We start from the raw sequence: 11353 nt of genomic DNA, 5'->3' as shown, positions 1-11353 counted from the left end.
TCATTGGCTATTTATTTCATTATTTCAATTAAAACTCATGATTTTTAATGAAGCCAAGTCGGACTGCCAAGTGGTATTTTATCCTCACTATTTCCTCTCTAATAACCTCTATTTAGTTCCATGTTTTAATTAATATAACCTTAGTCTTGAAGCATCCATAGAATTCTTTCCCACCAAGCAAAACTCTGACCAAAAGAGAACAATAAAAAAAAAATTCTTAAAAAAAAGAGAGGAAATTTCCATGATCATAGCACCTTCTTTTAATTTATATATACATACACAATCGTTCACTAGTTTCCTCATCCCTTTCCCTTTATTCTTCTCTTCTCTACTTCTCTTTCTTTTTGAACTTGCCTTTGTACTGAAGGGAACTAATCAAAGATGCCAGCTGGGTCCTTTAGAAGAAGTTATGATGATAATTTATTTGGGGGTTTTTTAGAAGGTTGGTTAATTAGGCAAGAACAATTTTTAGATGAACTACTTGTAGCACAGGACACTTTTGATGAAGAAACACAAGAGGGTGCTATTAGAGATCTTATTTCACGAGTTTTAGCTCATTATCAAGAATACTATGAAGAAAAATCAAGAATGTCTCATAGAAATGTTTTTCACGTCTTCTCACCTACTTGGTTTACTCCACTTGAGAGGACTTTCCTTTGGATTACTGGGTTCAAACCAGGGTTAGCTTTTACCCTGGTTACCGATTCGGTTAATGATTTGAGTGAAAATCAAGTCCAGAGAATCAACAGGCTGAGATACGAGACCAAGGTTTGTTCATCTCCTTTAAAAATCTTAAGCGGTTGGATAGATCTTACCTTTTTGACAGTTTAATACACATATGTTATAAGCATACTATTTGGTCACTTAAAAGATATTTATAAATAATTTTTCATAAATAAAGTGTCATTTGCGATCTTGAAAAATAATATGTAGATTACTAATTACTAGGAGTGCTATAAAATATTATGATATGATAGTATAATTTTTTTTATACCATCCATGAATATTAGTTAAGCCCTTTTTTTAATTAGTTAACTAATGTCTTAACATGGCTCACGTGCGAGTTTGACTTTTTTTTATTTTTTTATTGTGTGATGATGTCATCTTAAAGTTTAAGTACTCGAGCATACTTTTAATTATTTAATTATATCATCACATCAACAGGTCGAAGAAAAATCTCTGACGGATGAGTTGGCAAAAATTCAAGAGAGCGTGGCGGCACCACCGTTGATTGAAATGGCACGGCGAGTAGGAATGCAACTTCTACACACTGACGGCATAAATATTGAAATCACAGATGGGGATGAAAACATAGAGACATTGAAGTCAGCCATGGAAAATGTGGTGACAGATGCTGATAGATTGAGGACAAGAACAGCTGAAAGAGTGGTAGGATTACTGAGTCCTTTGCAAAGTCTGAGGTTTTTAACAGCTGCAGCTCAGCTTCAGTTAAGGCTGAGGATGATGGGAATGCAAAGAGAAGCTGAGAGGCAGCAGAATGAAGCTTCAAATGGCTGGTAGTTAATCACGGATTTTATGATTTTTAGACACTAATTAGCTAGCGAGTTTGTTTTCTTTTGAGGCTTCCAAAATTTTGTGGTAGTTTCTATAGGAAGCCAAGCTTTTGTAATAGTTAGTGTGTAACTTCAAGAATCGTTTGGAGTATATTTTATCAGGCATTTATCAGGCATTTCCTACCGTAGAAGGAGGGAACTAGAGTGTCGAGAGCGGGTTTGGTCGAGCTCAATAATTTTGGTTCGAATTATGTATCTATCTTAAAAAATTTATTGAATATGTATAAATTATTAATTTAGAACTCAACCCCTTAAAAACTTAAGGGGCGATTAAAGTCCGGAGCCAAAAGATTGAAACTCTGACCTCATCACACAAACCATAAATATAAACACCCTTTTTTGTGATTCTTTGATAAAGTTGAATGCCTATTTTTATTTTACAAATATAGTTTAACAATTTTAGGGCGATAAAGCAAAGATTAAGTGGACAATATAATTCGTCAAATTATTACCTCATTATAAATAAGTGTTAGGTCTATGGCTCTGTCTAAATATGCAAATATTGCAGCGCCGCTCGGTTAGCGGTGCAGTTTGGATCTAGGTTTTAGTACATGAATGCACCTCCCTCGACAACTTTTATTAATACATGCACCACCACCGTTGTTTTATAAGACGAGGAACATGAGTTTTTTGTTTTGCTTTCCTCTGTGGGTTCTGGTAGAAACCCGTGCTCACGTTGAATTCCCTACGAAAGTTTCGCATATTTATCCCTTTGCGGTTAGGAAAAATTATATTGTATATCCACTCTCAAAATATATATATATATATATATATATATATATATATATTATATAAAATTTATGTACTTTTTTGACTAATGAATGTAAATAATTTTTAACACGGACCAAAAGTAAAAAAAGCCCTTGCGGTTACCTTTATCAAAAGTGATGATATCTTTTAGGTCCTGGATCAACATTTGCTCTTATCTGGTAATAATATTATTGTTTCTAGATTATTATGATAAAAATTTATTTGTGTCCGATATGTCTAAATCAATGCTTATTACTTAACTATGTTTAGGTGATATATATTTTTTTTCTTAATTTTCAATTTTGTATGGTTAAATTATATGATTTAATCTAAACACGTTAATTATTAGTTGTAGCTTTTCCTTCCCCCTCAGTTTCAAATTTTTGTCTGAGAAATAAAAAAAAGTTAAGGTAAAAAAATAGTACCATATTATTGAATTGGACGAGCTAAATATTTGAAGGGATGAGTCCATCTAGGAAGCAACGGTTTCGATCAGGAAAAAAATAGTTCTTTTTTTCTTTTCCAAATTTTCTGTGGGACTAAATAGTTTGAAAATGCGCTTTTATTCTTTACTTTTTAATGGGTGTACCTAAATAGTACTCCCTCCGTTAACTTTTACTTATCCAATATGTATTTTGAACACCTCTTAAAAAAAATAAAGTGCATAATTTACTATGATACTCATACTAATTGATGCATATTTTTAATGGATTTGAGAAAATGATTTGAAATGAGTAATTAAATTATGTGGGTATAACAAAAAAGAAGTTGTCTCTCTTGATATGCTACAAGTGACAAGGAAAAGTGAAAATTCATTTTTAGAATACTGGACAAGTAAAAGTAAACAGAGGGAGTAACTTATTTTGGATAATTCTTTTCATTTTTCATTTCCTTTGTCGTTGTTATTGGTTACAAATACTTTTCTTATTGGAAGTATTTTTAAAAAATTTCAACACAAAACTAATCTCATGTAACGTTGTCCCCACATCTATGATCAGAGTCTCATAAACTTGTTCTCTCTCTCTCTCTCGTGATTTTAATTTTAAAGTTTCTCATAATAAATATTTCAAGTCATTTATCTCTAAGTAATACTAGTTCTAAAAATACTTTTACGTGTCCTTTTTTGTAATTTGCGCCAAAAAAAGGATATGACACAAATCGTTTTCTAATCTACTAATAAAAGTGTTTTTAAATAATTTGAATAAACACAAATTATTACTATCTTAAAGTAATTTTCATTTGACGCAAAATTCTATTTAACATAAGTAGGTTTCGTCAAAAAATAGGTTCCACAAGTTTGAGCAAACAGACTTCAACTTGACTAAACTAATTCTTCGACTGATATGCCCTACATTTTGATGTTAGCACTATCATGTTAAACTGGAGTATAAATTTTTCGGGAGAAATTCAAAAATCGCCAGATTTACCAGTGGTCATTCAAAAATAGCTACAGTTTCAAAAGTAATCGAAATTTAATCACTTTTCATATAAAGATAAATTTGAACGAAAACACTGTTCAAAATCCGAAAAAATACTCCAGTATAATATACTGGAGTTTCAGTATAATATACCGGTCCAGCATAATATACTAGAACTTTCCGCGTGTTGGAGTTTAGAGTTCTAGCATAATATGCTGGAAGTTCATACACAGGTGCACCGATCTCCAGTATATTATGCTGGAACTTTCCGTGTTGCAGCAAAACAATGACTATTTTTCAATGACTTTACAAACACTGACTATTTTTGAATGATCAGTCCGAAAACTGGCTAGCCCGTGCTATTTTTACAAATTTTTCTAGACAAGTGGTTAGATGAATTGCTAAAGAAATTTAATTTTTCAAACTTGACAAACTCAATTATATGTTTTTTCAGATGGTTTTCCTACTTCATACAACTAATATTCCTAGTAGGGTGCAATTCCCTCTTAATGGGTCTTATGCTAACGTAATAGGGAGCAAATCACCCTTTAATGGGTCTTACACAGCTTGAATCGAAATTAGACAAGGCCTAAAACGGATATTGATACCGAGTGAACCCCCCCCCCCCCCAACCCCCCCAAAAAAAGTTATGAAAAACCCTATATATGCAAGCAACAGATAACTGCATGTATTCCAAGTGAGAAAGATTAGTAGCTAATTTCCATCATCAGATTTTCTTGAATAAAACAAAGTTGAATCATATATAGGTTGCCATTATTACAATATGTGGTAAACTAACTTCGTTGCCGTTATTAACGTTAAAAAATCTCCACGGAATTTAAATTCTTAAGTAGTTCTTTCTTTGCCTATAAGTATTCCAGAGTTACAGGTGCTAAAACAGATGGAAGGAAGATTGTTACAGGCGACTCTTTTGCCTCAATGGTGCAGGCTTGAAACTGGCAAGACCAGTAATTTCTCTGCCTGTTACCAACGTGTTGATATCGTAAGTACCTTCATATGTGTAGATGGGCTCCAAATCGCAAAATGCCTGCACGCCAAGAATGAAATGGAAAGCATGAGAGCATAATAAAGTAAGCTGCAAGCATTAAATGATATCTCTACATGATTTGCGAGTGAAATTTCATAGCGCTAAATGTTCCATGTTTTGTATCTAACAGGGCAGGGAGCATTCGGATATTGTTCACAAACCTTTGCAACTAAAAACTCAGCCAAGATTCCATTGCCACCTAGTAATTCCCGTCCAAGAGAAACTGTCTCTCTGGCCCTCAAAGTAATCCATGACTGAAGCAAACAATTTGTTACTCAGTCCAAAAGGGCATGTATCAAACATTTAATAATGTGAAGAAAGAGGACTTACTTTCCCCAAGCTTGCATGGCCAGGAGTCATTTTACCACTCTCATATAGCTTGCAAAGCCGCCAACCGACAAGAATCATTGCCTGAATGTTGCCCAACATCTGAACCAATTTCTGTTGGTTGATCTGGAAAGCGGCCAATGGAGCTCCAAACTGCTTCCTCTCCTTCAAGTACCTTGGAGTTTCACAGAAAATTTAGCCAACACAAAAGTCTGAAAAAGGGAACTCTAGAATAACATTGACAAAGGAGAGGGGATAATGGAAGGCTCATACAAGTTCTTATGGTGAGCCATATGGCTAAAGAGCTCATACGAACTAACATCTATTTACTTTCAGAGAGGGTCTTACATCATTCTCATTGGTTAGTCTAAGAACTTCCACGTTATTAGACTTGTTGAAGACATATTTAAGTAATTGAAAATGTTCTCTCTATCAGCTTAAGCTTTTAGATGAACGGTCTCACACTTTGACATGGTATCGAAGCAGAGGTCCTAGGTTCGAGTCTCACCTCTATCTATTATCAAAAAGAATTTCCACGTGCTTGACTCATGAAAAAAATCAAACCCGCACGTAAGGGGACGTGTTGAAGATATAATTAAGTAATTAAAACTGTGTTTCTCTATCATCATAAGCTTTTAGATGGTCACACACTTTGATCAGACTATCTCGTTTAAAGAACAATGAATATCAGTAAAAGTTACATGACAAATCATCTGTTATACTGTGAGACTACAATATGCAGTTGTCTGGAGAAAGGAATCTATCAAAGGAATCTTGAATAGAGGATGGTTAAGTACTTCTTTTTCTACCACGGCACAACACAGAATACCAGTCTCAAAACTCAGCTTCCTTACTTCACTAAATATTAATTAGGTCAAAGTCCATGATATGAAGCATGCCACAACAACTTCCATTTTATGATAAACAAAAACTGATGAGCTTATCTATTGTTACCTGTGACACATATCATAAACACCCATTGTAATGCCAATAGGCTGCCATGCAACCATGACACGTGATACAGCAAGCACCTGTTCAAGGAAAGAGAAAGATAATGAAACAATAACACAGCTATCAGCTAGTTAAATCAATCGCCAATATCAAACCAACAATATTAAAATAAACAATTACTGTAGACTAAAACACATTTTAAAAAAAAGGAAGCCAAGATGTGAGCAAAACTAGAGGGTGGAGAAAAGCGATTTGAGTGTATGTGAGAAAGGCTAGGTTATCAGGTCTTACACATATTTGGTTGGTACTGGTTTGAGCTTTACATAAGTATCTTCAGGATTTAGCCTAATGTAGATTTTGGAGCATCCATAAGACTCGGCATGCCTACTTGGCATAGTCTGTATTCGTAAAAACATGTTTATCAAGGTAAAATGGAGAAATCAAGTATTAGAGGACAAGAATGTTCTTCTGTTCTGTGCAGTAGAAAGTCGAAATGGAATTTAAGAAACTTTGCCAAAAATATAAGGGGAATCACCTACATATCAACTGCATCATGAGATGGCAAGAAGAGTCACTGTACATGACGTGTAGTATGTTACATGCTGTGGCATTTGTGAGGTGCTTTGTTAATCCCACCATAAGAAGGAAATGCATGATTTTTTTAAAAGGATGAGATAATCCCTTAAAATTTGTTTCCCTTTTTATCCGGTTTTATGTTTCTTTTCTTCTCTTTATTTTTTTCCCTTCATTTTCCTGAGGGGTGAGATGCACTCTGATACGTAAGTACAAGAAACTCCACTAACATAATTGAAAGACATACAATTTTCTGTTCAGATGAAGATGAAAATCTACACACATAATGAAACAATTAGCAACAAGGCTGAGGTGCACTATTTGTGGCATGTACAACGTCCTTTGACATGAGAAATAGGGTCTTCAACTGGACTCCGAGGATACCAATTGTGCAATTACCAATACAAATGAATTAAGTTATTCATATAAAACAAAATGATATTTGTAACATCACTATTCTCCTTATTCTTTTCCTACTTTTTATTGTTGAAGGTAGGGAGATGGTGAAATGTATTGCAATAGAGAGGCCAATCAAGCAAAAATTAAAAAATTACAGGTTGTTTTGTTCAATTGGAAAGAAAGGTGTAAATTCACTCTGTTGGTCTTTTTCTTTCCTCACAGCAGGAAAACTCTTTAGCTGAGGGTTGATCAATGAACAAATATCCAGCAATATTACGTACCTTGTTCGTATCCTGGAAAGAATTGACACCAGGTAGTCTATCCTCATCAGGGACAAAAACTTTCTTTAAGAGAATGTCTCCATTTTGAACCATCCGTAGTCCAATTTTGTTTTCTATTTTAGTAGCTTGCAATCCTGGAGCATCCTTCTTTACTATGAAACTGAGACAAAGGCAAAAACCAATAGTGAGAAACAAACTAAAATGGTCAAGAGGGAGGATGCAAGGGAAGGTCTACCTTCATGTGAAGGGACAAAGAGAAATCCAAAGCAAAAGTCATTTTATTCTCATAACTATGATGCAGAGTCATATTCCACGAGATATTTCGTATGATCCTAAGTTACCAGCGAAACTAACATTCAATAGAAACAGTATGTGGGTACTTACCCGTTTATCTGGTTTGTCGATGTATTTCTAGCAAAAATAACCAGTATATCTGCAAAAGTTGCATTTCCTATCCAACGCTTTTGCCCTTCAAGGATCCAACCTCCTTCAACCTATCATTTAGAATCAGGAAGATAACAGAATTTGCAGAAGAATATTTAGCAACCTATTCCTAAATTAAAAAAGGAAATCAAATTCAGAACAGCATAGAAACTGAAGATTGAAATTAAAATGCAGAATCTAGACCTTTCTGGCAGTTGTCCCTAAAGCACTTGCATCACTTCCATTGTCCGGCTCAGTTAGCCCCTAAGTTCAAAGAACAGAGATTACAAACTTATGTTTGGTAACTGCAGATACAAATACTGAAGAAATGACCATAACAAAAGTTTCTTACCCAACAAGCTATAGAGTTAAGTTCAGCCAATGACGGCAAGTACTTCTGCTTTTGCATTTCGGACCCACATAGCCCTATTCTTGACAGACCAACAAGGTATAATTAGTTCACCTCATATCGACATAAACTGTATATCTCAGAGATGTCTATTTCTTGAGTTAGTAGTAATGGAATGATTTCATTCTATAAAATAAAAAATATCTCCTGCCAAAAGATCAGTTGACTAATACTACTCTCTGGTAAATAGAGCTATACCTTCTACGACAAACAACGTGTCTACAAAGCAGAAAGGATACACAGCAGCAATTTTCAAACAATAACAAGACTTACCAATGGTGAGCATTGCTAAAGATGAATGCACCAAAATGAATGTAGAGCAGCTTGCATCAACTCGCGCAACTTCTGCTGCAGAAACGGCACTTCCAGTTATTGAGAAACCTGGACAACCATACCCCTGAAGCAACAAGTAAGTACATTCCTCATGGACGCTCAAAGTCATAAATATAGATTTTTGTCAAGCTCTAAAACACCTTGATAGTGCCGCCAGCAATGTGCAAAGCGCCAAGCTTCGGAATGACTTCAAAAGGAAACTCTGCCTTCTCCCAGTACTGTTCAGAAACATTAAAAAGGGGTTCATTTTAAAGCGCATATATAGCAGTAAAAGATTTGCTCAGAAGATGTGAGACTTGAAGCATTAAGGATACATCTTTGTTTTCTACCCACAACATTAGCAATTATTGCGATAATGGAATCCAAAAAGATATTAGCACATCAAACAAATACAGAGAACAAAGGGAGTACCTTCGTCATTACAGGAGCAACCTCTTTCTCCATGCATTCCCGCACTTTCATTCTGACGGCTTGCTCCTCAGGAGTCAACAGATCGTCAAACTGATAATAGTCTGAAGCTGTAAAGTTCACATCACAGTCAGCGCAATGACCCCCCAAAATAAGGAGGCAAAGATAGAAAGCAACAAAGTTTTTTCCTCTTATCACATAATTGTTTTTAGAAATAGCACACCCATAAAAAACTAGTAGAAGTACAATCTGGCCAAATGTTGAATGACTTCAATCAATGGCATACAAATAAGCACATCAAGCAATTTATTACATTCTTGAAAAGAGTGGAGACTTTGTATATTCAAGTGATAAAACAGAGCAAGTAAATATATAAATAGAATCAGGTTTCGATCCTACTGCATTTAGGAAAGTTGGAGGCTGGAGTTGCTTGAGGAAATGCAACAGAAACATCCAATGCTGGCATATCAAAATAGGAGCTTTTTGCCTCTTTCTGCATTTTCGCTGCATCGTGATCACTGATCAATGTTAGTCCTCAATCAAATGGCTCATAGGAGAACTAGGTACATACAAAACCAAACCTTCATAAAAATAAAAAGAGCTCTTTGCCTAGTTCACTTTGTCCTATGTAATGTACTCTATCCATTTCAGTTTATGTGATACTATTAATCCGTTCCAAAAAGAATGACACATTTCTATATTTGTAAACAATTAACCTTAAACTTCTCATTTTTCAGTTAACAAGAAGCTTTTTAGCCACGCAAATGTTATGGCATGTTTAAGACTACAAGTTCATAAGTTTTACAGCCACACAAATATTATGGCATGTTTAAAGCGATAAGTTTCAAAGGTCTTCCTTTCTTTCTTAAACCCCATGACGGTCAAACTATGTCACGTAAATTGAAATAGAGGGAGTAATTCCTTAACCAAACAAGTCAAAGCAGGACTAAATAAGGATACCGTTATTGATATGTAAGGGTATAGTCTATTCAATTGGGCAAAATTACCCTAGTAGTCTCACAAAATCAGCCTCAATGCATAAGTTTAAAACAAATGATTTGAAGATCAAACATGTACAATCTAAATATATTAAAGTCACATACCAGGATTCTACAAATTCCTCAGTTTTATTCACCATTCAAAGATTCAAAGTGTAGCCCAATTAACCAATTCTAGGAAACTAATATCCCCTTCCCCCAAAGTTCAAATCTTGACCCTTTTTCTTAGCTCTTCAATTTCCGAAACAAATCATAAAGGAAATCAAAAATTAATTTTAATATATTTTATGTTTATCCGAATGTAACTCAGAAGCAACTAACTAAAATTTTCAAAAGAAAAAGATACACCATTGAAATCTAACAAATTACTATTAATGAGTAAAATGGTAACATAGTGATTGAGTTAAAGAATAAATTAAAGAAAAATCCTCGAAAATTTAGAAGAAGAAAATATGCACCTTGATATTTGGATGATGGAACTTTGACGGAGATTAAGATGCAGTCAGCTGTTAGTAGAGGAGATGAAACTAAAGTAGATTAGCGTGGCACGCAGTTCTAGGTGGATTTAAAACCAAAATTTAGATATTTACCGGTAAAAATGCACGTCAGAAACAAGAATACGTCCAAATCACTCTTTTTCTTTTTATTTTATATAAGATTGCATGAGATAAAAAATAAAAAGGAACCTAATACCATTAGTATCAAGATAAAAAATAAAACTTCTCGAAAAAAGGTACATTTAATTATACACAGCGCATGACGTATGACAAGTTGTTGCCTGTGGATAATATAACAATGTCAGAGACCATGTCTATATCCTTCCACTTTGGATAATACCTTGGACCAAAAGGAATACGTGTTTTTAATAATAGTAGACAATTAGACCACAAACTAACAGACAACCTGCATCTAACTAGGAATCAATCTTAAATTAGGAATCAATCTTATCGGTTTGCATAATTGCATTGAATTATTAAATTGAGTCTGCAAATAGTCTTTATTAAAATCCCTATTTAGATAAGTAAATTTTCTAATCTACAATAAGAGAAGCTTTAACAACTCCTAATTTGAGAAGCATACCTGATTATAGAGCTTTACCTACTAATCGGGCTCTATTGAATAAGGGGTTTGATTCAGTAACTAGTCTTACGATACGCACGTCGCACGTGAAAAATATCGAAAATATTTTTTCATGGAAAATTAATCCTTCAAAAATTTTACCAAATAATAACGACTCCTAACAAAAAATAAAAGTGTGTGAGAATTAGCCAAATGTAGGGAGTTGATGGAAGAGGCAAAATTTTATTAACTTTCCAAGAGTGTTAATAATAGGAGAATAATTAAATAACTATTCTTAAATTATAGGGAAATTAATTAAATGACTACTTTCGGTATATTAATAAAATACTCAAATTACTGTATTGTCTAATCTGAACTCTATATTTTAAAGGGTAAAAATGT

At 34.1% G+C, this 11353-nt stretch overlaps 2 protein-coding genes across 3 annotated transcripts; one reads left to right on the top strand and one right to left on the bottom strand.

Annotated features, from left to right (window-relative positions):
* Window positions 1-261: 261 nt before the first annotated feature.
* On the top strand, window positions 262-1690 carry LOC104247755 (protein ZW2-like). The gene is made up of 2 exons (XM_009803851.2): window positions 262-768; window positions 1165-1690. The coding sequence occupies exons 1-2, from the start codon at window positions 382-384 to the stop codon at window positions 1519-1521; spliced, it is 744 nt and encodes a 247-aa protein (XP_009802153.1). The 5' UTR covers window positions 262-381; the 3' UTR covers window positions 1522-1690.
* Window positions 1691-4449: 2759 nt separating this feature from the next.
* LOC104247754 (acyl-coenzyme A oxidase 4, peroxisomal) lies at window positions 4450-10501 on the bottom strand. 2 transcript variants are annotated; one of them, XM_009803850.2, is made up of 14 exons: window positions 10483-10501; window positions 10351-10398; window positions 9294-9398; window positions 8898-9004; window positions 8627-8704; window positions 8427-8550; window positions 8097-8170; window positions 7949-8008; window positions 7706-7815; window positions 7322-7481; window positions 6072-6148; window positions 5121-5292; window positions 4952-5044; window positions 4450-4790 (listed from the first exon to the last, which is right to left on the bottom strand). In XM_009803850.2, exons 3-14 carry the CDS (start codon window positions 9391-9393, stop codon window positions 4659-4661), a joined length of 1287 nt encoding a protein of 428 aa, XP_009802152.1. In that variant the 5' UTR covers window positions 9394-9398; window positions 10351-10398; window positions 10483-10501; the 3' UTR covers window positions 4450-4658. The 2 variants fall into 2 exon arrangements, with proteins under 2 accessions (XP_009802152.1, XP_070021278.1); XM_070165177.1 differs by lacking the exon at window positions 10483-10501 and having other exon boundaries at window positions 9297-9398; window positions 10351-10473.
* Between the last annotated feature and the right edge of the window lie 852 nt (window positions 10502-11353).

The sequence above is a fragment of the Nicotiana sylvestris genome, chromosome 12 (assembly GCF_000393655.2).
Source record: "Nicotiana sylvestris chromosome 12, ASM39365v2, whole genome shotgun sequence".
Lineage (NCBI taxonomy): Eukaryota > Viridiplantae > Streptophyta > Magnoliopsida > Solanales > Solanaceae > Nicotiana > Nicotiana sylvestris.
Note: the sequence above shows the minus strand (reverse complement) of the source record. Positions and strands in the feature narration are given on the sequence as shown.